Genomic DNA, 26,591 nt, shown 5'->3' with positions numbered 1-26,591 from the left:
CTCATCTCCAGTGGCTACCGATGGTACTACTGATCCCTATAACTACACGAATGAAACTCAAATGTATTTTTCCAGGTCAAAGAAGTCAGACTCCAAAAGATGCTTGCAGCATAATTCCATTTGTGTGGCCTTCTCAGAATGACAAGATTATAGGGATGAAGAGGAGATCATTGGTTGTATGGCACAGGAATGGGAAAGAGTTGAAGTGATATGTATAGGAAGTTAATTTGGTTATTGGACCTCTAACTGTTGCTGCAACAATTCTACTATGCATTTGTGGATCCAGGCGTAGTGGTGCGTTCATGTAATCCTAGCTCTTGGATGCTGGAAGCAGGAAGATTCAGTTCATCCCCATTGACATAGTGAGCTCAAGACCAGTCTAGACTTCATGAGAGCCTGTCTCAAAACACAAACTTCATAGAGATGAATACCAAGAAGAGTGAATTATGTGTATCCTTGCATATTATAAATCTATTATACGAAAACCAGCATATATTCATGAAAGAGTAATTATATTTTCCAAGACGGAAAAAGGCATTATATTACACGATTGTGAATTGGTTGGATGAAGGGCAGCTAGATTCTAAGCTTGGCTCCTACACTCAAACAGTTGCTGTATGTTGTTTGGGGCTGGAGTATAGAGTGAAAATCAAGCCTTACAAGGATAGGTAGTTGGCCAAATGAAGCCTTTTAAACCTTTCCAGGAACAATTCTAGGATTGACCTACAAATGACTCTTAACTGGAGAATTTCCTACCTTTGAGAATAGATATTTATACTGAAATATTCTTACAATTGCATTAGTTATGGGACAATAGAAATTATCTAATTGTAAGTTCACTTGAAAGAGGTTTTCCAGTAGCAGACAAGGAAGTCATAGGTCTTTGGAAGTGAGAAGTATTTAATGTGTCCTTGATGGTTTCATATTACAGGGGCTACAGGAGAAGAAATGTGTGTAGTCTTTAGATATTGAGAACTGCCTTTGTGTGACAGCCAGCAAGGCCACAGGGACCTCAAACCATACTCACAAGAAAGTGGATTCTGATAACACCCTTGGAAGGGAATGTTTCATCAGATTCTCCTGATAAGAGCCCAGCCCTGTTGATATGACTTCAGCATTGGTAAGACCCTAAGCAAAGAACACAAATGAACCCATCTGGACTTCTGACCTACGTCACTGTGAGATAATGAGTGCTGTATTAAGTTGTTAAGTTTGTTGTAATTAGTTATGGCAGCAATAGAAAATGAATTGTGTGGAATTCTTTATGATAACTAAACTTCGCAAGTGGTAGTTTCTTAATATTTATTTGCAGTGTTGAAACTAAAACCCTATCAAGGCACCTTTTGTACTCTGTTACATTAAAATCCATTGGTTTATCTTGTACTTTGAATGGATCAATTATCCATGCATGGTTTTTAGAACATCATACATTAGTCATTAGAAAAATACCAGTTAACTTGGTTACAGAGATCTTCTGGTTGTTGACTCATTCTTGACTACACAATATAAACAGCTTTTGCTCACCTAATATCACTACTAATCTTGCCATAAAGGTCTTTAAAGGTATAAGGAAGTTCTCAAGCTCCCAGTGTGAGATAGGGGTTTTCAGATGTGTATATTTTACCTGAAAACTTAAAATGTATGATTGACAGCAAATACCTTTAGTTGTTTTCCTTATGGTGACAGGATCACTTTGTTGATTTTCAATAAAACACTAGGCAAATACTCAAAAACTACAGCCTACTATTGATTTCAAGTAAAGAAAATGCTCCATTAAAAGTTGGATAGTGCTAATTAAAAAGAGAGGGGTGATGGAAGTTTGCCAGGTTGGCTTTCAGTTAGTTGCCCAAATGTTGCTCACGACAAGTCATCATACTTCAGTGCGAGGTGGAAATATTCCTTTCCTACTTATACACACACACACACACACACACACACACACATACACACACACATACACACACGCGCATGTGCACACACACACTATGAAAAAGATATATCTTAAAAATCATTTATTGTTATTGTAAGTGTGTGCAAGGATGTGTGTACCATGGTGCATATGTGGAGGCCAGAAGAGAACCTTGTGGAGGTCTTGCTTTGTTTTGGTTAGGTTTTGTAATTCTTCACTTCCAACTGTGTGCTGGATCAAGATCGCTAAGTCAGGTCACCAGGTGTGTGAAGCAAGTACCTTTACCTACTGAGCTGTTTCTCTTTCTTCTATCTCCATTAGTTTTGCTTGTTTTAAGAGGTGGGATCTTTCTTCCTCTCTGACTTTCTTTCTTCTTTCCTTCTTTCTTCCTTTCCTTCCTTCTTTTGTGCATTTCTATTTTTTCCAGTTTTATTATTTGCCCATAGTGGGCAGAGAAGACACATTTTAAGTCGACAACCACAGGAGGAGTCTGTACAAGATAATGTGTATTTAATATCATATGCCTCGTCTTTCCTGTTCTTTTCCTTGTTTTAACTTGCTCTGTATTTACTCTTTGTGTCTTTCACATCATGCATCTCTAACCCATTCACTTTCTGCGGAGCCCCAGAGCCCATGTTGTATATTTGTTTTAAGAGATCAGGCTAGCTTCAGTTCACAATCCTTCCAAATCCACTTCCTAAAGCAGTGGACTACTACACCTGGCTGAAATGCAGTAATTTGGATCATTTCGTCAAGATGTTCTGGTGGCAGTTCCTCTATCAGGAGTAAGTGCATTGGTTATGAAGACTGAGTAAGAACACTGTCTTCCTCCATGCTGAGGCAATGGAACTTTTACCACACCCCATTATTGATTTTGCTCTTGACAGAAAAAGGCAACTAGTATCTGAGCATTACAAAGGTCCATTGAACACCTTCAGAATCTTAGGGGCCCCCCCTTTTTATTTTTGGACTGCACTTTCAGGGCTGTTGGTCTAAGCCAGGGCTAGGAGGTGTGGGAAGAACGGTTTAAAATGGCTGGCTATAAGGAAATGAGGAAAATTTTTCTAGGTTCATTCGCCCAAGTACTTACACTCTTCTTAGTTCCTACTTCCAACATCCCTTGTGTCTGAAGACAATAGTTGCTCTCCACGGCTGTCGACATTCTGAGATCTTACATGTTCTGTATCAAATGCCCAAAAAGGCAACAGAGCATCCTGGCCTGGCCTGGGCACTGCCATAGCTGTTTGCTAGCCCACCCTGGTTCCCTGTGGCTCTGCTAGTCTAGAGCTGTTTGTCTCTCGGCCCAAATGCCCTGTGTCAAACACCATTCCACTCACAATGAACGAGCACCTGCTGTGGAAACAGTCCAGTGCCAGGTGCTAATGGGAGGGAGAAAGCATCACTTAGCCATTGACTTTTGTGTAACACCTACATAAAGAGGCTTACTTCACAAGTGCAGAGGAGACTGAAGGGAAAGGGGAGTATCCCTTCATGGGAGGGGACTTCAGATGAGGGGCCTCTGGGGGAAGACAGACACCAGTGCAGCTTGAAGGCTCCCTGGAATTCATGTGGGTTTATGGAGGAGTTCATAGAAGACATCAGTTTCTTGTTATACAGGTGAGGGAGACATTTAAGACTGTGGAGCAATAGTACTAATCAGAGTGATGGGAGTGATGCGGAAGCTGTGCGGAGTTGGGGGTCAGACCGAAAGTGTGAGAACAAATCGTGGGTACCCGTTCTCTTCTTGCCAGGCATGAGTTGCTACTACATGTGGGTGAGCAGGATGGAAGCCAAATCTGGCCCAATATGTAGAAAAACCCCAAAGATGTGAGAAGCCAAAAGACCTAAAAGCAACGTATCTGCCGTATCTCATTTCTTCTTCCGCTAGCCCTCTGAGACGGGCCTTGGCATTTTCATCTGCAGGAACTTGAGACCCAGACAAATGCATTAACTTACTCAAATTCACCCAGGTGGTAATCTACAGGGAAATTCTTCCAACATAGGAATTTCTGTCTCCACCGTCTAAGTTCTAAGTAACCACAGTGATGGAGAGAAATGGAATGATATAAAAGGGGAAGATTCAGAGTATACCAAGTGCTAGCTACACATCAGGCTCTGAAGAAAATCTATGTGCTCCTCTGTTCAGGCTTGTCTATAGGCTTCTGAGGTAGAGATCATTGTTACCCTCACATCCAAGTCTAACTAGAGAGCTGAGACTTCCTGCTTGAAGGTTTCCTGCAGAAACACAGGCAGAAGATGATTGGGGCCTGAAACCAAATGACCACCATGTCACTCAACAGCCTCTTGACCCTTAGCCAATCAGGCATTCTGTGCTTCCATTTTCTGCTCATCTTTGAGTGGGAACAATAAGATTTGTGGAAGGAGTCAATGAAATAAGATAATAAAGTGCTTAACACACTGCTTGAGAAACACTATTAATAATTTTGTTATTGCCGTTTTATTAGTTGGCCAGAATCTGCCTTCCAGGAAGGCATCTGTCAGTGGCTACCAGGGTATGGAAATTTAGAAGACAAGAAAAAAAAAGAGTGTACTGGGTTAGAGAGATGACTCAGCAGTGAACAGCACTGGCTGCTCTTCCAGAGAACCCTGGTCCAATTCGCAGCCCCCACATGGCAGCTCACAACTGTCTGTAACTCCAGTTCCAGGGCATCTGACACCCTCTCACAGACATACACACAGGCAAAACCCCAATGCATATAAAGCAAAAATAAATAAGCCTTTAAAAAGGGGTGTACCACAGGAAATTCAGCCCGGTCTTCAGAAGCCTCATGCTAGTGACGGAAAGAAGGTGGGATCAGAAGGGTAGGATGGGGTGGCTGCGATGGAAGAGGCAGGCCTAGACCTGGCCTGTCAAAGTGCAGGAGGGAAAGAGCCCTGGCAGGAGTGACCTTAGCAGGCCCTCTCCACTCTAGCCTCCTCCTTCCCCTGTAGTTTTGTTTGTCTAGGCCTCCACAGTCCAAACGAGGAGCAAATGGGGAGCTACAAGAGGCTCTGCTAAGAGAGTGACACCACAGGGGCCATACCCCTGACTCAGATGGTGGCCAGGCCGCTGGCACGGGCTGCAGAAGGAGAGCTGTGTAGTAACAAACTGTTCTCCAGAGGGAACTCCTTGTCCCAGCAACCTGAGGTACTGGCTCCAAGACTTGGCACATTTGGGACATTTGGACCTGAGGGCAGAGGCCCCAGGGACCTTTTGCTATCTGTGCTTTGGGAGAAGACCTTCTTTTCTCATCTTCCTGAGCAGTTCCTGCCTGTCTTGTTCCATGTCTCCGCCACTGGGCATCCAGGTTTTGTATCCTTGGCCCAGGGTGCTGATTCATGAAGCAGACACTGCAGAGAACGAATAAGATGCATTTCCCAGGCATGAGAGGACACTGGTTATGGGGACTTTCAGGGGCTGCATTATACATGCCCGCTGGCTGAGGCGTTCCCGGCATCCTTGGTAGCTCCCTTTCTGCCCTGGCTTCCGGTTGCAACACCGCAGGGTAGTGTTGAGCAAAGGGACTGAGTTCACACCCCAGCTTTGTCACTTTGAGCTCTTTGACCTCGGACAAATGTCTGATCTCACCTGCAGAATGAAGTCTTTAGTAATCTCTTTCTTCTAAATGTGCTTGTGAGGCTAAACTAAGCCCCATAAACTGCTTGAGGCTTTGCCTAGCCCATCAAAGTTTAACCAATGTTCCCTGCTCTTAGTGTCTGCTTTGTACGACTTCTCCCTGCCAACATCACGTCCCCTTCTTGATGCACCCTTAAACGCAGTGCAGTTCACTGGCTCCCTCACCCAATAGCTTTTCTGGAATTGACAATTCTATTGTTACGAGCAAAGGACTGTGTGAATAAAATGAACTACAGAATAACGTCTCCATTAAATACTTTAATGCTATCATTTCTTTTTTAACCTGTTTTTTAATTTAAATTAGAAACAAGCTTGCTTCACATGTCAATCCCAGCTCCTTCTCAATCCCCTCCTCCCCCACCCCAAATACCCCCAACCACCCACCCAATCCCAAATCCACTCTCCAGGGAGGGTGAGGCCCTTCATGGAGGAATCTCCAAAGTCTGTCATATTGTCCCAGGGCAGGGACTAGGCTCTTCCCCATGTGTCCAGGCTGAGAGAGCATCCCTCCATATGGAATGGGCTCCCAAAATCCATTTGGATGACAGGGATAAATATTGATTTATTGCCCAAGGCCCAAAAGAATGCTGGCCTCTCAGCTATCAGTCTGGGGTCCATGAGCTCCCCCTTGTTCAGGTCAGCTATTTCTGTGGGTTCCACCAGCCCAGTCTTGACCCCTTTGCTCATCACTCCTCCCTCTCTGCAACTGGTTTCCAGGAGTTCAGTTCAGTGTTTACCTGTGGGTGTCTGCCTCTGCTTCCATTAGTCACTGGATGAAGGTTCTAGGATGGCATATAAGGTCGCCATCAATCTCATTATCAGGGAGGGCATTTAAGGTAGCCTCTCCACTATTGATTAGATTGCCAGTTGTGTCATCCTTGCAGATCTCTGGAAATCATATTAGTGCCAGATCTCTCCTCAAACCTATAGTGGCTCCCTATACTATGGTATCTCTCACCCTGCTCTCCTCTATTCTTCCCCCGACTCAAACTTCATGTCCTCCTATCCCCTCTTCTTTGACCCCTCTCTTTCTCCCAGCTTCCTCTCACCTTCCCCCATGCTCCCATTCACCTCAAGAGATCCTGTCCCATTCCCCTCCTCTGGGGTACCATGCATATCTCTCTTAAGGTCCTCCCTGTTTCCCAGACTCTCTGGTAGTGGGATTGTAGGCTGACACTCCCCTGTTTCATGTCTAAAATCCATATATGAGCGAATACATACCATGTTTGTCTTTTTGTTACTGGGTTACCTCACTTAGGATGGTTTCTTATAGTGTCACCCATTTGCCTGCAAATTTCAGGATTCCATCGTTTTTTCCACTGAGTAGTACTCCATTGTGTATTCCACATTTTCTCTATCCAAACTTCAGTTGAGGGGCATCTAGGTTGCTTCCAGGTTCTGGCTATTACAAATAATGCTGTCATGAATATAGTGAAACAAACGTCCTCGTTGTATGAATATGTATCTCTTGAGTATATGCCTAAGAGTGGAATTGCTGGATCTTGTGGTTGACTGATTCTCATTTTCCTGAGGAATCTCCATCCTGATTTCCAAAGTGGGTGTATGAGTTTGCACTCCCACCAGCAGTGGAGGAGTGCTCCCCTCTCTCCACATCCTCTCCAATTGCTGTCATTTCTTTTTACTGTGACCCACAGTAAGTAATGTGTTTTATAGCACAATAGTACACAAATCTGTCTGTCTGTCTGTCTATCTATTGATCCATCTGAGTAAAATAAGTTTCTCAGAATAATGCTGCTTATCCTTGTGCAGTGGGATTCATTCTTTTTTATATATTTTTGAGATATGGCCACTCTATGTAGCTGTCCTGGAACTCACTATCTAAGCCAATCTGGCTTAAAACAGAGATCCCTCTTGAGTGTTGATAATGAGAATGTGCACCACCACACCCAAGTGGGGTTACATTTGCTATTCATTTTGTTAAGTGCTGATCTCAGCCTACCAAGTTGATTTTGAAGCCTGCCACGAGTTACGACCCAAGGTCTGAGAAACACAGGGATAACCCGGAGACTCTCCAGTCCACTCTAGAGTGAGAGGCAGATTTTCATAGACTGCCAAGTGTGAAGTGATTCCAGAGGAATGGCCTATTTGTGGATTGGCGATCGTCACCGGGAGCTGCAGAGAGTCAAAAGAGGCAGGAGCCCGGAGAGGCAGGCTGGCTCCAGTGACAAGGGACTGCCATACAGAGCAATTTCTGTTTTTCCCAGACGTACCTGGGTGTGGCTAAAAGTTTTTAAGCAGAGGAAGATCCATCCACAGGACTGTTATAGAAAGATTATTTGGAGTACCTTGGAGGACACTAGATTGGCAAAGCTAAATCATGGACAATCAGGAAGCAATGTTGCTTCATGTGGTTTCAGATGCTGCGTTTTAAATGTGCTTAAAGCTAGTCTCAAACATGTCTTCATGGATCAAAATGGAAACCATAATATCAAGTCATTTTTGCCAACAAGAAGTAAGTTTGTTTATTTCTGTAGCACAAAAGTCTGTGATTCAGGATTCGACAAACTCTTGGAAAGAATTTTCTGCATCGATCTGATTGGGGAAGTGTTTTCCCTGCAAAATGTTGTCTAGATGCTTGAGGATATGACAGCCAGTTGCTGACAAGTTAGATGAATATGACAGACAGGCAAGATTCAGAAGTCCAACTTTTTTCATTTTCTTTCTGTATTAATTAAATTCATTCAGTGATAATTTAATGCACATATACAAAGCATTCTGATTACTCTCACTCTTCACATGTTTTTTTGGTCTCCCTCCCACCCAGGCCACTAACTCTCCTCCACACACATCCCCTTTAAGCTTTGATTGTGCTTTGTGAGATCAGGGATCGTGGAGAATTGGGCCCTTTCTGTTGACAATACCGGCTGCGCGAAGTGTGGTTCTTGGTTCATCCCATCAACGTGCTCAACATACTATTCAGATGTAATGGCTTCACTAGGGGGCCAGCAAGTTGACCTGCATCAGGCAGGTATCACACCATCCGAGTGCCCATGACTCAGTATTTGATACACGTTTGGCTTTGGGGAGTGTTTTCCAATTTATCACTCCAACCACTGAGATTATTGTCACCAGTTTGCCACCACCTTCTGTCACAAAGCCAGTTAAGAAATGGTTCATTGCTGTTGACTAGAATAAGGGAGGATGATAGTCTAAACTGATGATTTAAAAATATTTTTAGACAGCTCACAGGGCATCCACTTACTGATTCTTTACATTATTCCCACTTGCTTCCCATTCTAAATGGCTATTAAATAGTCCATGATGAATTCTTTGGAAATATTTACTGTAGTTATAAAAGGATCAGCTCTGATTGGTTGTTGGCCACTTCTGGTAGCCAATCACCATGCTCCTCATCCTCAAAGCTCTGGTCTGCTCTCTGTAAAAGTTCTTGAACTACCACTGCAGTGTATATTTCTGGGCTAAATGTGTTCATAATGTTATGAATTGTCTTTGCTGCATTACAATCATTTTGACATTGGGTAAGAAAAATCGCTAGAATTCCCTTTTTGTCTATATCCACAGTATAAAACAAGCACCAAGGGAAGGCCCTATAGAGATGGCTCAGGGGAAGAGTACTGACTGTTCTTCCAGAAGACCCAGGTTCAATCCCCAGTGCCCATGTGACAGCTTGCAACCATCTGTAACTTCAGTTCCCAGGAATCCAGTGCCCTCTTCTGGCCTCCTGGGCACTGCATGCATGTGACCCACATATTGACATGCAGGCAACATATCCATATGCATAAAATAAAAATAAATAAACCTTAATAAAAATAAACAAACAGCCAGTCATGGCGACACATGTCTTTCATCCCAGCACTTAACAGGCAGAGGTAGATGGATCTTTGTGAGTTTGAGGCCAGCCTGGCCTATATCGTGAGTTTCAGGATACCCAAAGCTATACAAAGAAACCCTGGCTCAAAAATAGAAAAAAAATAACAAGTAGTAAGTCATCGACAAAAAGACATAAAGCAAGAATGGACATTAAAATGATATTTAACATAGCTGCACTTATTTATGAATGCAGTAGTCAGCCAGGCAGTGGTGGCGTACACCTTTAATCCCAGCACTCGGGAGGTAGAGGCAGTTGGATCTCTGTGAGTTCAAGGCCAGCCTGGTCTACAGAGCCAGTTTCAGGACATCCTCCAAAACAATACAGAGAAGCCCTGTCTCGAAAAAACAAACAAACAAACAAAAAACCCTGTCTCAAAAAAATAGATGTATTAATGTAATATCAAATAGAAAATCTCAACAATGCAAAAAGCACAGCCACTTTTATAACAACCCAACATTCAGGTGAGAGTAGATAGAGGGAGCCTGGACATGCTGGGGGAGACAAAAACGAAGGATATCAAAGAACTAAACACAGAGGTGGAGGGTGTTAGATCAAGTGACTGGCGCAATATGATGCTGTCGGTAAGGTGGGTACACAGGAGGCTTGTTGAGGGAGAAGAATTGTTCAACTTTGGAGTGAATTTTAGATGCCCATTGGGAAAATTCCAGGCTGGAAATACAGCTCTCATTCTTTCACTCATTCTATAAATATTTATGAAGTCAACGCTAAGAAACTAATGTTTCATTTTGTCAAGTGGGAACATTAAGGAAATAAGCTAGCATTCACTATTACCTTCACTTTGAAAAAGAGATCATTTAATCACCACAAACCAGGAAGGATAGACTCTTAGAATGAAGGACAGTTGTTTAGAATTCAATAAATTTAAACTGTTGAGAAATTGTCCTAGTGAAGTGTCTACCAGTCAATTCTGCTGTGACCCACTGAAAACATCACTGTACCATGGGGATCTGAGGACCACTGAGTGCAGAAACGAGCAGAGGAAGAGCAGTCAGCTTCAAAGACTGAGCCAGGCCTGGTAGAGCACGCCTGTAATCTCAACAGGCAGTAGAAGCAGAGGAGTCAGAGTGTCAGGATGGTATGGGCTTTGAGAGTGAGACTCTGACTAAAAAAATCCAAAACAGTAAAAAGAGACTATGAGGTTTAGTTTCTGGGAGAGAGATGGCAGAGAGGAAGGGGCAGAGGGAGAGAAGGAGTGAGAGAAAGGGGCAGGTGATCATGGAGGCCAAAAGAGGAAGATGGATTTGCTTGGCCAAGAGTGCCTGTTGCTGGACATTGCCTAGTAAGGGATGGACCAGAAAAAGGAGCTACAGTTCAGAGTTCATCGAATTTGGCAATTAGGAGGTCATTGGTGACCTTTGTCAGTATGCTCTCACTGGGATGATGGGACTAGAGCCAAATTGCCTTTGGCTGAGGTGTGAATGGGAAGCTGAGGAAAATTTAAGTCTAGAAGTTAGGCTCTACTTTCAACATACTTGAGAAAGAATGGAAGAAAAGAAAGTGGGAAGGAGGCAGGAAGAGAAAGAAACTGAGGGAGAGCAGACTAGGGGAATAAGAGAAAAAGTGTGAGGAGGGAGGGTGCTTGTTTTAGGGAGTCACAGAAGCAGGCCTTTTATACTCTGGTGTAGGGAAGTTGGCTTTTCCTGAAGGGAAAGAGGATACTGCCTTGGAGAGAGGGCCCAGAGGAGGGTGGATGAGGCCATGGCCCAGGAGAGAAGGGATTAACCTTTAACGAAAGGGGCACCTTGTCCCTTGTTAAGGGAGGGTGGAGGGTGGGAAAGACGTTGGAGAGGCAAGCCAGTTTTGGGGGTTGGGGCAGGGCACTGAGGTAATCCATGCTTGAAGGCCTCTGTTTTCTCAGGGAAGTAGGAGGAGAGGTTGTTCTGAGCAGGGAGAAGGGTGCGGCAGGAACATGGTAGGGAACTGAAGGAAATTTGGAATGAGGCCCAGAGAAACGTGGAGGCTGCTCTGGGGCCTTGACAAGGGAACCTCTCTGAGGTTGCTGGAGGGGTTCCGGTTTGGCAGAGGCTAATTAAGACTGTCTTTCTCCACCCTCCAAGCTGTGAGCCTCAACACAACATCCTCCTCTTTCTATCCGGTCTCCTTGCCAAGCAATGCCTAACAAAGTGTCTGGCCCAGAGAATGCACCTACTCCTCACAGAAAAGTCAAGGAAAACGATCGCTGATAAACCCTGCACAATATAATTGATAGAGAAATTAGTTGTTATCATAATTGCCTTTATTAGAAGTTCTGTTTGGCTTATCTTGGTCCTTCCTGCAATCATGTTGACCACCTCATTCCTGTTCCGTACTAAGTAAGACAGAACAGGCAGACTCTGATACTTTGGTTCAGCAACAGGCCTTTATCCTACAATGTGGGTGGGTGATGCTGAGGTGAGTCTTAGGAGGCAGCAGGCAGAGCAGTTGTACAGGGAGAACTAAGAGTCATGGAGACAGGCCTGGAGGCTCCCTCAGAGTTGGGACAGCATGCTGGAAGCTGAGTGTAAGAAACCCCATGAGGCCTGCATTGCAGAGGGAAGGGACGGGCTGAAGGAATACAATTTCAAGGTCAAAGGTGGCATGGTGGATGACATGACTAAGTCAGGTTGGGCATGACCTGGGACCTCCAGAAAAATGTGTGTCCTCCCCCTTTCCTTCTGACCTCCTGCTTATGGTCAGAGGTCACCTAGAGGTCAAAAAGATTCCAGGATGTGATAATATGTCTTAAGCTCTCTCCGCTTTGCATGCTGCCTCTTTTTAGCCCAGTCCTTTTGGCTTTGCTCCCTTCTCTCAGTTCCTTGTGTTTCCTTTTAGCAAATTTGCACAGGATCTCCCTCTTCAGGATACAGAGTCCAGTTCCAACTTCACGCAATTCAGCATGAGAGCGCTCAGCCCAGACCGAGGTAGTGCATTCCACAGGACTCACTTCATCTCATAGAATAAGCCTCTGTCTGTGGACAGCAGGTACAGTGTCAGACCCTTAGGTGGTTGTACTGTTAGAAGCTTTTCCTTTGATTGAGCCAAAAATGAGTCTCCCTGGCGGTTCCGCCCTTGGGTCTTGCTCTAGCTTGCCCTTTGAGGTCGTACAGAACAAGCAGAATTCATTGCAGTCGAATCCTCGGGTGTTTCAAAATGACTGCTGTCTCTCCAAGACTTTTCTCTGCTTCACAGATAAAGGGTTTTCCTTTGTCTATATTTTTAAAAATACATACAATTTAATCATCTGTTAAAACGTATAGACATCCATATATTGAGAATTTCCTGCATCCTACTTCTCCCTTTCTAGACATACTCCCCATCCGTACCCACGCAACTTCGTATCTTTATTCTTATTTTTTGTTCATCAGACAACATCAGTTCAGTTGTGGAAATCGTTTCAAAAAAATCACAAAGAAGGAAGTGACGCTTCACCTTACTCTCTAACCCCCTGAGCTGACAATTGCAACATCTTTTCTTCTAACCAGCCCATTTTTTTCTGTGCATACTGTACATTCCACATCCATTATCAAAATGGAATCGTCCTTAGTGACATTTTCGAAACTGAGGCGTTTCGCTCTTGAATACATAGGCTGTTTGTGCATTCTTTCACTGGAACATTTTAAACATGAAGTTGTTTTCTTCCTTTTCTTTTTTTTTCTGATGCTAGGGGTCAAACCCCGCTATGGCCGTGCTCCATCACTGAGCCGTATCACCAGCTCTGTCTTTACTTTTTATTTTCTTTGCAGTACGGATCACAGTGAGGCTCAAATTCAAGCAGAGTGCTGAGAGGCGGGAGCTACATAGGGAGCCCTTGAATCAAGTGCGTCACACTCTTTAACATCTAGCTTTACAGTTTTCTTCACTGATACGATGAATCTGACTGCTCAGTATGCGATTACATGAATTGTCCACGATTAGTAAAACTAACGGGTTTCCTATTATTGGACACTGAGGCGGTTTCTAATTTTTGAACATTACAAACCAGGCTGTGATGAACATCCAAGACACTAAATCTAGGCAGGTGCTGGCCACTGAGGTCAGGAGGAATATTTTTGAACCCTCTAAGCATGAAGTGCCTGCCAGTTGTTGTAACTGGAAGCTTTTTGGCCAAGGCCCAGAAGGTGGCTAATACCAAGCGCTCTGCTCAGACCGTTTGGCTTGCTGGGGTCGGTGCCCATTACCCAGCTCTTGTCACAGAGTGTTCAGGCTGGCAGGGCCCTGGGGACCCCTAGGCCAGCACCCTCATCTCACGTGAGAGGACGGAGGCCTCCTATGGTCCTTTGGCAGCACAGTGCTGGGCAGAGCCCTCCCAGCCTCCAGCACCTGGGCTCCTAAACTAGAAGCTGAGCTGTGCCATTTGGAATCTGCCCTGCAAACTCCCTGGGCCTGCTCCCCACACCACACAACTCTCTGCTGATGCCAGAGGGGGCTTTAGGCACTTTTGCAAGGCAACTGAGCAGTGAGGTGGGGGGGGGGAGGCATTGAAAGATGTCTTGAGGTTTCCCCTGCAAGAGACTGGACCTGTGCCACCCAGAAGCCCTCTTTATCCTAAGCCACGTGACAGGCTTCATGGCAGTGATCCTGTATCAGGTCCACCTGGCAAATCTACTTGGGATTTGAGCTGAAATACCTGGTGAGTTCCTCTCTCTCCTCAGAGCTGGCAGCCTCCTTTTCTCACTGGGAAGCAGCTTTGCTAGAGGTCCATGTACCCAGCCCTCTGGCCCAGACAAACATGGGTGCCTTGTGTGCTAATGAGCTCCACTCCTTCCCACCTTTGGCCTTGGTAGTGCCTGGGGAGTTCACACAAATGGCGTGAAATTTGCCCCCTGCTTTGTTTTCCTTTCTGAGTTGGAGCTACAGCAGACCCCTTGCCTCCACGGGACCCTGTTTATTCAACTGGGAGAGATTTCACACCCAAGAACATAGCTGTCTCTCCAGGAGCCCCCTCCCTAAACCTTCACAACCATCCCACATTCCGCCACCCCTGCACTGCCTGAATAATTGATGAGTCAAGGCAGGGCTTATAAAAGGGTCTCTGGGGGAAAAGCCGAAAGAGTGCTGAAGGTTCTGAGGACTGGAACAGCCCACAGCCATCTGACTCGGTGTCCCAAGGATGGACCCTGCTCCTGCTGCTGCTCCCCCTGGCCTGGCCCTGGCCCAAGCTCCTGCTGTAGCACAAAACAATGGACAAGAAGTTTCTGGAAGTGGAAGGTAAGTGAAACTTGGCCCTTGACAGCCTGGCCTCGGGGAAATGAAGGTGGGAGATGGTGAGATGCCCATGCGGGTGGTGGCCCTGTTCTCTTTGAAGGAGGGAGACGAGCGTCTCAGACCTCACTCGATACCTTTGACTGGAATATTTTACCTCACTCATCACTCCAGGTGACAAGAGTGGGCTGAGAGACAGTGAGCATTGCCAAAGCTGAAAGCCAAGTAGCCTAACTCTCATGGGCTAGTCTGTCCAATTCCTGAGGGAACGGGAGAAGTTGCCATGGAATTCGGGCTTAATGCAACCTGGACTATGGGACCTAGATGGTGGCAGGTGACATAGGGTGAATGGGACAAAGTCTAAAGAGGCCTTTGGTTGAAGTGCTACCTCTGTCCTGAGCACGCCACCACGAGTTTCCTATTTGCTTTTCCTTGCCATTAGAAGAAGTCTAGAGGAGAAGCAATGGGCCTAGGAGTACTCTGGGCCTGTTCTCCAGCTAGGCAAATGGCAGAATTCTGTTCTCTACTACTTGAAGCAGGAGGTAGGCAGCAAGATACTCCCTATATAACAGGCATTCTCTCCTCCACATACTTCACATTCACATTCAACAGTTAAGCCCCTCCTGTGTACAAGGCATAGTACTAGGGGTTGAGGGTTCAGATGAGCGAATATGTCTCCTTTGCTTAAGTGGCTCAGACAGACAATCACAAAGCAGGGAAATAATAGCAGTGATAACATTGTTGGAGTAGAGACCAGGGGTATCTGTCACAGCCTTGGTTCAGTGGTCAGATGGCTCGTGAGCCAAGCTTTTAGGAGACCGCTTCTGTGATTAGAAGAGGCCTATGTTTAGGTCTCTTCCTCCACCACGCTTCTGTGATTAGAAGAGGCCTATGTTTAGGTCTCTTCCTCCACCAATTGCTCTTTTCTGTTTGCCCTAGAGAAACTTGTCTTTGGAGACCCTGGCTATCCTCCATAAATGATCGCCCAAGGCAGGTGAGGATGTTGGTGGACTGGGCGAGTTGGAGACCCTGTGACATGTTTGCACAGGCACTGACAGCCATGTCCCTTCTCAGACATCCCTTGACTCCAGTCCAAGGCTGCCGATCTGGGGCTGCATCTTGCCAACTTTGGTCGCATTTTATCCCCACAGCAGCTCTGGTTGGAAGGCAGGGCTAAGGTTTCCATGACAAATGAGACTGGAGATGAAAGCTTAGAGTGGGTAAGGGACCAGGGCTGGACTCGTAGAGTGTGGTAGAGCTGCTGCTGGAATCCAGGTCTCCTGATACCTTGTCCCAGTGCTCTCCTGCTTCGCTCCGGGAATGTTTTGTCCTCTGGAGAGTCTCCAAACAGGCACTGGAACACGGTCAGGGAAGAAAACAACCCCCATGACTCTTACTACTTGTTTTTTAACCAGATCCAAGACAGGCCCCTTGCTGTAGGGCAGGGCTGGGAGGTGGCTGGATCTCAGAGATGCCTAGAGTCTTTTGAAGATCGTCAGAGCCTGCAGATCTCTGACCCTTGATTTGGGAGAGGCAGTTAAGCCACATGCTAGCTTTTGCTTTTGACAGGCTGCTGGTGGGGCAACAGCTGCTGAGGCCACCAAGGCTGAGTCTGAGTTCCATCACCCTGTCAGGTAAGCCTCTGGTGTTCAAGTTCAGAATGTGACAAACAGCCATGAGCACTATGTATGCTCATGACAAGCTCATGACACAGGTGGAAAGAGGCCATGGGACTTAGTAGGCCAAAGTGACTTTGACTTTCCGCAGAGGCCTTCCCTGTCACTGAGCCCTAAGGATGGAATCCTGTGAACCCACCAATGATAGAATCCTCAGTAGAAAAGGAAGGGCTGGGATGATGGAGTCGTTAGTGGTATCAGCGTTAGCACTGAAAGACGCTGGGGTGACTCACCCTCTATCACAGCCATAGGCCCGTCAGAGGTGATGTTCCTTCCTGGAACCATTTTTGTAACAATCACAAAGGCTCTGCACCAAAGCTGTTTCTTCCTTTCCCTCTCAGACCTTTCCTGCAGCTAGCAACCAGTTCTAAGGATCTGCTTCCTTCCTGGCCCTATTAGTCCCTCTACATTGAGAGTTGCCTAAGTTAGGGACCCTGTTTCTGCTTTGTCTGCAGACTCTTCTGGCCTAAATCCCGTTCCTTTGACTACCTGTACAGTGCTGGGGAGATATTACTACAGAATTTCCCTGTCCAGGCCACCATCAACTTATATGAGGATTCTGACAGCGAAGAGGATGAGGAAGACAAGGAGGAGGATGAAGAGGAAGAGGTCAATGAAATAGGGTCAGAAAAGGGTGCGAGGGTACCAGAGGCCACAGCACACAAGGCCACATCTCATTCCCCTGAGCCACCCATGACCTGTCCAAACTGAAGCAGTCCCACTTACACTTGGCAGATTTCCAAGGACATCGATTAGCTAAGAGTCTCCAGACACAGATTTTCTGGACTGGAACCAGTGTCCTCGGGCTGTCTAGCTCACCGTGGTTCTCCTAATGGGCCTGCGAGTCTAGGCCTCTGGCATGTTCTTGTCTGGGCTGCTCTTGTGCCAACAGGAGGCGGTTCCTAAGACCTGGAAGGGAATCAGGAAGCCTTGATTTCTGAAGCCCTTGGGAAGTAGAGCAGGGCAGGGGATGCCCTTGGACAAGAGACCAGTCACTCCCCAGGGCCCTTTGATCCCCCAGTTTTCGAAGGTAGCCATATGAGCCAGTCTCCAGGGGAGAAAGGCTGACCTCCAGCTTCCTCTCCCGAAACACCAACACCAGACCCAAGCAATACTGGGGCACTTCCAGGGAAGGGAAGGGAAGGGGAAGGGATGGAACACACGTGGGCATCTTGAGAATCTGCTTGTCTGGGGATCTGCATCCACTTTGCCTGCTATTCATTCAGTTCTGGGTATTGGCAGAAGATAAATCAGGAGAAAAATAAATGGAATGATGTTTGCCTTTTTCTGGGAATTGCGCTGATTTCTTAACTGAACTCTGCCCGTGTTGTGAAGCCATAGAAGGAGGTCAGTTTGTTGCTCTACTTCTACCTGAGGTCAGCTGACAGAGTTTTCTCCTCTGAGAACGTAATCCTGGAGAGAAAGCCTCATGCCAGGCTGTCTCTGTTCACTTGTGGAGTCAGGCTTGACTAAACGTCAAGGACAGCTCAGAAAAGAAAGGAAAAAGCACCCCCACCCCTCAACCCCGACTCCTTCCCACCCCCCCCCCCCACCCTCCCACCCCCGCCATGGGACAGCTCGAGAATTATGGGTAGAGGATGAGGACTGAGGTAAAGGTGAGATGGATTTTCTCACTTAGTACTTGGGGGCTGTTGTCACATATAAGGAGGAACACTTGGGCACTCACCACATCTTGTCAATTGTATCTGTTTGGTTCCCTTAGTATCTACCATAGCTCAGGCCTTCATGTTACTCCTGTCCCAATTAGTCTTCAACGAATTTTCTCACTTCCAGCATATTGTTTCACAATCTATCTGCACACGGGCCACCAAATCAGGTCATGGACTTGCTTCACCAACAGCCAGACTTATTACCCCCCAAAAAACTCATGCCACACATCCAACACTATACATTCACAAATCAAGTCTTTACTGTGGGAGTCTGGATTCTTTAGTCATCTGATTTTGTGTTTGGCTTTTTTTTTTTAAAGACAAGGTCTTGGTATGTATCCTAGCTCATGTTGGCTACAAACTTACAGCAGTCCCCCCATCTTAACTCTCCACTGCTGGGATTATAGGTGTATGCCCCAAATGACCGGTGCTGATCATGTAATTTCTGCCTGTCTTTTCAGACTCATCTCTCTGCCCTTAAAATTTGTTTTGCTTGCCCTTGAGTGTAGCATACTTTCTAACTCTTCTGTGGCTTTAAACTCCTGCCTGCTATGGCTTTCCACTCTTCTCAGCCTTTGAAACTCTCGTTCATTCAATAGAAGTACCCTATGTTACCTCTTTGTAGGGAGTGTCTCCAGAACCCCAAGGTCAGGATTGGTAACCTCACATACCCACTGCCTCATCTATGACAGTACCTGTCTAATCCTTCCCTTTGCTGGAACCTGTGTTTGATATCCCACGCAACTTGGTGGCCTAGCACCCCTCACACACACACACACCAAAAACGATGGCTCGGAAAATTGCCCAGGTGTTCTCAAAGCAGCTCTCAGGAGAAGCACTGTGGATCCACTCACCCACTTTCTCGAATCTTTCCTCAACCATGGAAGGGCATGCAAATGGCATCTTGATGCAAAACAAAATGGTGACTTCCCTCCTCTCCCTTCTCTCTCAACCTGGGAATTCCCTAGATGAGATGGATAGTCTGGAGTAGGCCACCAAGCTCACACACTGCTGCCATCTATCGGTTAAAATTGTACCTTGGTCTTGGAAGAAGACTCTCAGGCAACTGAACTTTGACCACTCTAATTCCTTCAGGCCATTCGATGCCGTCTGGTAAGTGAAGTGGAATCTCCCAGAAGCCAGATGCACCACCTTGGGTGAGTTACTTATCCACCCTGAGCTCCATTCTCTTAATCCAGGCCATGAAGTGAGGGGTGACAGTTGCTGTCAGTGAGGCTGTGCCGATTCAGTGAGATGGAATAAAGAAAAGAGCACAGGCCCTGACGCATAAGACACATAGGATGACTCCTCACAAGACAGCAGGACTCGCAGGAAAGTGAGTGCCTGGACTAGGAACTGTTGATAGTTAAAAGGTGTCTGTTTCCAGACTGATGTGATGGTGTCTGATCTATTTAACTAATGAGTATGTCCCAGGCCTCTTTGGTTAATCTTTGTCATCATTTGATGGCTTATCAGTCAAAGCAAAGCTGGCAGTGTTTATAAACAATTAAGACACAAGAAAAGTCTGTTGGGGCTTTTGGAACCTCTCTACATTCAAGTGGTCACTAGATTTGAGGTTCCTTTATCCTGGGACAGGGGTTTTAAAACTTAGCAGCCTTTGGCAAGAAACCCTTTCTTCTGAATTGAATGCAAAGGACTAACATGTAAATCAGATAGAAATGGAGCTGCCCCAGGGAAACCAAAAATCAAGCTGTGAGGTGAGGTGGTAGAGTGGGGTGGGTGCAGACCCCATTCCCCCTTCATCACCCCCCCCCCCCCCGCACCGTGTTGTATTATATTTTTTAAGCTGGCTCTTTCATTTTCTCTCATGAAATACCTTCAAGGATCCCCAGATCATGGGGGAGACAATTTGGAAACACTGTTCCAAGGGTTAAGTCAAGAATGATTTGAAACCCAAGGAGGATTAATTAGTAATTTAACATGTCCAATGTTCCGTTTTAAACCCTTGTTTTGAGTCCTAATCTCCTAGCATTGCAAAGCTCATAAATTGCTCGAGTTCTTCTTCTACCATAGGTTATAGGGATTTAAAATCCTTGGAATCCCAATATCCTTGCCTTTAAAGTATTATATAGCATAGAATTACAAATCCTTAAATCCTCATGGGCTTAAAGACCCTAAACTCCATGGAATAGTAATTCCCAACTCAGAGGGAGCGCTTCTCCCTCGCCTCCCCCCTTAGTGCTCACATGCTGTTTACTGGACTGGCATTTCGTCTCATGTCCCTCTCAGTCTCGTGTCCTGAAATGGCTCCCAATCCTCCGCCCCCGGCACAGTTGCTTAGTGTTTGGAACTTTCTGTTCTAACTAGGTAGTGCCAGTGAGCCCTGCCTTATAACAACTCTAATGGCACTCACTGTGTAGATTCAGGAGAAAAGATCTGCACAAAACCCAGTTCCTCCTACTTGTCCCACCCTTCGTACTTCATCTAATATCACTCCAGCATCGATTGTTCCCTACGTGATAACAACATTTATTGAAGGTGCGGCTGTATTTGAGCTGGGCCTTGAAACATAGGCATCCATACAACAAATGCCAGGGTCTAGAGAGATCAAAACAATAAAGTAAGGGTGCCATGTTAAAAAAATGTGCATGAGGAGATGTAAAAAAAATAGAGAGGTGGGGAAGATCTGGGAGGAGTTGGGAGTGGGAAAGATTATGATCAAAATATATATTATGTAAAAGAAACCCAACAATTTTTAAAATTTAATATGTATGGAGTTGTATCTGCCTTTATATCAATGCACCATGCAAATGCAGTGCCCGAAGAGTCCTGAAGAGGATATCAGATCCCCTGGAACTGAACTTACAGACAGTTGCCAGTCACCATATGTGCAGGGAATCAAACTCTGATCCTTTAGAAGAACAGCCAGTGCCATTAACCACTGAGCAATCTTTCCAGCCTCAAGACCCAAAATTTTGCTACCAGAGACTGGGAAGAAAATAGGACGAACTGTTGGCTCTAGCCGCAGTTGAGGTGTGTGGGTAGTTGCCTCTTCCTCCTCAGTGGCATCCCGAAGGGCACAGGCGGGAGAATGGCTGGGAGGAGTGGCAGGACCACAGATAATTCTCGAAGCGCATTGCTAAGCAGCAGGTCTGGAGACTTGACATGAAACTTTCATACAGCCCTGAGGGATGGTACTTAGGGAAGCTAAGGCTTACAATGGTTTTATAAGAACCAATAACCTGGGTACTTGTAAGGTCTTCATATGAGTCTCCTTTAGCCCTTACAACATCCCGAGTATATCATCCTTATTTTATAAATGAGGAAACAGAGGTTCTGGATAGCAAGGAGTCTGCTCACAGTTATCCTTATAGTAAATGACCAAGCAAAGCCTTGGGAAATGACAGCATCCGCTCGTGGTTACAGTGATGGGAAGTGCTAGAAGTAGGATTTGGGGCCCTCAGGTCTGAAGCCCTAGACGGTGAGGAGGAGAAATGAACAGGGCTTGGCAAACATTTAGTTCTGTGTGAGAGCCAAGAAGAGAATGTTTAGGTGCTGCCTGGAGGGAAGTGAGTCAGAGGATATGAAGAACTCTCGGCCAGTAGCCAGGAAAAGCTGAAGGCCACTGAAAGGAGTCACAGAAGGCGGCCTTTCTGGGGTCTGGTGCTGGCAGAGAGAAGCAAGCGCTTAGAATCCTAGCTATAGGTACAGTGTTACCAGAGGCAGGGTGCTGATAAGAGATGAGGGGGGATTGTCACCACCGAGGGCTATGCTGGTTGACAGTGGGTCAGGCTTCAGCTTCCCAGACCATGTTCCAGCTGGGTTGGGAAGCCACGCAGAACTACCGACTGTGGAGTTCTCCCTAGATGACAAGTGTAGTGATTTCCATCCTGCCTTCCCACTCTGCTCGGAAAGCGCCTCACCAAAGCCGGGCAGAGTGTGCGATGCACGCGTGCATTTGACTCAGAGAAGTGGAGTCACCCAGCCAATAGTCACGCAGTGAGACAGCTGGAGACCTGTGACAGTGCAATGCAGTCATGACTTCTAACTCCATTCCCCGAGAAGTCCTGAGAGCCCTGCAGGCAAGCTGCCTCCCACAGACTACAGGAAAAAAGTCTGTAAACTGTCACCTATACCTGTCATAGGTGATACCTGAAGCCCGAGGGGAAATGTAGATTTTAAAAGACTGAGAGACAACCCTACAAGGAACTGGAATCACAAGATGTGAACAGCCGGCCCTGCACTCCGGGCTCAACTGGTGTCCATTACCAGAAAGAGACACAGCGCCCTCTTGTGGTTGAGCTCCAAACCTACAGTTTTAGAGCTTTAACTTGCTTTTACTATGATTGTAATGAAAATGTATTTTCTCAGTAAACGAAAAAAGCTGACATCTTCAAGCTGTCTGCAACAATAAAAACATAGGAAACACATTCATAAATCTTGTTTGAAGAAGGTATATATGAAAGTTGAAGAAAATAATATAAAAGGAAAAGTATCACTTAAAATGTCTCCATGTAAAAGAATGGCTTACACAACATCCTAAGAAATTGCCACTTGAGACTAGGACAAAACCATTAATATTGACAAAAATCATTCCCAATAGTTCAATAGGACAACTGCTCAAAGACAACATAAAAGGGTAACCTATTGGCAAGTTCTGCAATTTTTTGATGTCCATGGATTCAGTACAGCTTAAAATGCAGAATGCAAGTAGAAAGGGTTCCCATGGGGTTTGATACAAAAATGCATCACCCACTAAACGTCAACAAAACCTACAAGCGCGAGTCACCTCATGCATGCTGTTTTGTTGTTCTTGGGAGTCTTGCTGGACTTGGTCTTCTTAATTTAAGCTATCCTTCTACCTCAGACACCTTAAATAACTGAGACTATGGGAAGGTGACACTATACCTAGGTGGCAATTTTTAGTGCCTGGTTGTTATGGGGATGGGCTGTGGCATTTAACCGAATTTCAGTAGCAATACTCTTCTCTAGTAAGCAGTCACCAGAACATTAATTCTTAAGGCTTGGTTTCCCTCCCTCCCCTTCTCTTTCCTTCCTCTTTTCCTTCTTCCGTCCCTTCCACCTTCCTTACTTTTAGGCATGCACACATTATGTGCACATGTACACATATATACACATGGACACACTGTCAAAATGGTGTAAGACATAGCTTCTTAAACTGTGGGTCCTGACCTTGTGTGGGGTTATGTAACTGAATCAGAGGGTAGAAAAATTTGGCGACAATAAACGTTTTCTGAATGCATATATTAACACATAATATCACAAGGCAGTTTTCACCCAGCAGAGAATCACTGGGTATATCAACCACACTCCATGGCAGGTCCCATGGTCAATCCAAAAGGAACTCCATGTTTGCGGTATTTGTGGCTGTAGTTTTGTGTGTGTGTGTGTGTGTGTGTGTGTGTGTGTGTGTGTGTGTGTGTGTTTGTGTGTGAATTCCTTGTTTGGACATGTTTTGTATTATTTGGTTTCTTTTTGTTCTTTTTTTGAGAGAGAAAGAGAGAGAGGAGATAGAGAGACAAAGAGAAACAGAGACAGACAGACAGAGAGAGAGGACAGAGAACAACAACAAGTTAGGTGGTTGGGAGGGGAAGATCGTGGAGGCATTGGAGGAGGAGGGGAAAACATGATTAAAATATATTGCGTAAAAATTTAAATCAAAGAAATGAACAATCACTTCCCAATCAGATACGGCACGAGGCTGAGTCGTTTTGTGCAGTGCTCAAATGGAGCACTGTTTATGTCACTGCAGCTTTCTTGCTAAACACATGACACTCACACTTGGCACTGCACTGTCTGTCACACCATGCAGTGCCAATCGATGCTGTCCGAAGTGCCTTGAGTCAGATTCAAGATTACTGCATTTATAAATTGCAGTGCTTCAACTATCCAGAAAGAGCTCTCTGTTCACCAGTTTCTTTTCCCATCATTTCTCAGCCTGCATCAAATTAGCACTTTTTTTGAATTGTATTAGAATGTTTGATTTTAAAATTTGCTCCTGGTGTTGCCTATGTGAGCTTCAGTAAAGCAATCATCAAATGAACTTTGGCTTGGAATGAATGCAGCATCTCCAACAATTTCCGCAATGGTTCTAAAACATGCTCTTACCATTTTGTACTACATACGTAGGTGAAGTGGCATGCTCAGCACGGACAATTACGAGATCCAAATCTGTCCGCTACCTCTGGAAATTGTGAAAGATGCTCTACAGCCTACAGGATCAACTATTGTGCCAAGGTTTCATTTTTTGTGTGTAGAAAGAGACAGGCACATCTCTCTCACCTGCAAGCGCGTCTGTTTTCATATTTGTTATTGTTGCTGCTCTTGTGCGCTCACACGATGCCTGCCTGTGGGAGTGAGTATAACATGGTGCTCATGCGGAGTTCAGAGGATAACTTTTCACAGTCAATTCTCTCCTCCATCATGGGATCTTGGTCTCAAACTCAAGTCATCAGGTTTGCACAGCAAATATTTTACCACCTGAGTCATACCCAATAATCCAGCCCTGCTTTTATCTTTAACAAATGGTAAAATTACATATATGCCAAAGAATAAAACAACAACAAATCTTTATGTTTTATTATGGGTAAATGTGTGAGGATTAAAACACAATAAATCTTTATGATTTACTACAGGTAAATGTTTGATGTGTATAACAATTTTATATATTTGCATACCCAGGGTTGTGCAAAATTTTGTAGAGTGAAAAGGGGTTATGAGTGAAAATTTAAGATGCTTGTTTTAGTACTTGTGGGCCAGACAGGCTAGCAGACTTGATTTTCTCCGTGCATGTTTTTAAGATTCCCAACAGCACATCTACTTTCTCTTGCAGACGTTAATATTGCCTCACACAGGCCCTCATCTCTTTCTGTATTTTAGAGTAAGTTTGCATCCGTCCTGTCCTGTGGTCCTTTCCATACTCACTAAAGAAACGGACTGTGGTAAGAACGGAAATGCTGCAGTCACGGCTGCACAGGAGTCAGGACCAGCACCCAGAGCCTTCATGTCAAGCTCAGCGCTTCCCCCCAGCCCTTTCAGTCACTCATGGCCCTGAGTTCAGTCCAAGGATGAGGCACTTGTACCCCAGGACATGACTGAGTCTTGAATGTCACATCATTGTACTCTGATACGCAGTTTCCTGCTTCTACAGAGGCTGAAGTTGTATTCCAGATGAATTGTCAAACTAGACATCTTCACATAAAAGAAACGGCAGCATGTTGCTAGGCCAGGCGACCAAACATAACCACATCTTAAACCCATGCCAAGAATCCGGTCAAAGACTAGAAGACAGTTGTGAAGCGATACGAACATTAGCTCCTCAGCTGAACACTGTGCTCACAGCCAGCTTGGAGCTGCCTCCCATCTCCTGTTAGAACTAAGCACTGGGTCTCAGAAGGGCAACTTGTCTCTAGTACGTGCAAGGATTGTGCAGTGCTGATGTGTGTCATCGGCATGGCTCCCAGTGGCAGCATCTCTTCACAGGCACTGGGGGAAAGAGGAGTGACAATAAATAACTCAAAGCTCTCAGCGTCACTTGACATGACTCAGGGGCAGAGAACGTAGGCTTGACAGTCAGTTCCAGGGCTGTGTCCTCCTATTCTAGCACACTGGCAACAATCCAAGCAGGACTGAGATAAATTACTGAGCCCAAAGACCCCCTCCCTAGCCCTTATTTGACATGGGAGCCCTGGCAAGCATGGCTCCGAGGAGAGAGGAAATTTTGTTACTTCCTCTTGCTGGATTTCTGAATGACACTGAATTTCTCTTTGTGCTGTCACTTGATCCTCACTCTCTCGTCACCATGGCAACCCAAGTGAAGGAGCCACCATTGAAATCAATGCCTTAACGATAGGCATTTGTGGAGCAGCAAGTGCACACTGTCTGACATTGGGGAAGCAGAACACTTTTAACCCTGTCTCCACGCTTCAGCCGTGGTCTATGGCAGAATACTTTCACTTGTAATTCCAGACACTTCATATAGCCCTCTCTTCAGTCTTTCTACATGGGAATTACTAATCGGATTAGCTGGAGATCAAGTCCTGGGCCTCCTGTCATTAGTGAGCAGAGTCATCATAGCGAGATATGATACCCATCTGTGAGTACACATCCATCCGCCACTGGATTAGTAGGTCAGGCCACATCCGTTCTGAAGACTTTGACTTCTCAGGCTCAGAGACAAGTATCGTTCTGCTACATTTTTCCCAATCCCTCAGAACCAGAGTCCCCTGAAATGGAAAAAGTGGGGGAAAGATGGGGCCAACAAGTCAATGCTGAACTGTCAAATCAAGGTTTTACTGGTATTCACTGCTGTGTCAGAGAGAAGGGCGAGTGTTAAGACTCAGCTATGAAATTTCATTTTGGACCCACAGCACCTATGGTTTCAGTTCTATCCCAGGCTGTGTCCGCTATGGGCAGAATGGGGGCACATACTAATTTTCCTCATCCACCACTGACTTCTGAGGAAATGGGGCATACATTCAAATTAAATTCAAATTCTTTTTTTCATAATAACTTTTAAACTGACACAGTAACTATGCACACTACTGGTAGGCATTCCAGTGCATTTATAATGCCAAATAAAGACAGGATCAGGGTAATTGGGTTATCTATTCCCTACAAAGATTTCTCTGTGTTAAGAACATTAAAATTCCTCTGTACTGGC

The 26,591-nt window shown here is 45.4% G+C and overlaps 1 protein-coding gene across 1 annotated transcript; it reads left to right on the top strand.

Annotated features, from left to right (window-relative positions):
• Ripply1 (ripply transcriptional repressor 1) lies at positions 1–26,591 on the top strand. Its single transcript, XM_013118187.3, has 7 exons — positions 1–1,120; positions 12,232–14,607; positions 15,541–15,595; positions 16,171–16,235; positions 16,733–16,886; positions 19,043–19,104; positions 24,809–26,591. Exons 2-7 carry the CDS (start codon positions 14,510–14,512, stop codon positions 24,981–24,983), a joined length of 609 nt encoding a protein of 202 aa, XP_012973641.2. The 5' UTR covers positions 1–1,120; positions 12,232–14,509; the 3' UTR covers positions 24,984–26,591.

Source organism: Mesocricetus auratus, unplaced genomic scaffold (genome assembly GCF_017639785.1).
Source record: "Mesocricetus auratus isolate SY011 unplaced genomic scaffold, BCM_Maur_2.0 Super-Scaffold_100003, whole genome shotgun sequence".
Lineage (NCBI taxonomy): Eukaryota > Metazoa > Chordata > Mammalia > Rodentia > Cricetidae > Mesocricetus > Mesocricetus auratus.
The sequence above is the reverse complement of the archived record's forward strand: the minus strand, read 5'-3'. Positions and strand labels throughout refer to the sequence as shown.

Excerpts from the sequence above, each read along its gene's own strand:
- Ripply1 (XM_013118187.3), top strand. The coding sequence starts at position 14,510 with ATGGACCCTGCTCCTGCTGCTGCTCCCCCTGGCCTGGCCCTGGCCCAA. Across the intron at positions 14,608-15,540 it reads GAAGTTTCTGGAAGTGGAAG|AGAAACTTGTCTTTGGAGAC; the intron begins GTAAGTGAAACT and ends TGTTTGCCCTAG. Across the intron at positions 16,887-19,042 it reads AGGAGGATGAAGAGGAAGAG|GCCATTCGATGCCGTCTGGT; the intron begins GTCAATGAAATA and ends TAATTCCTTCAG.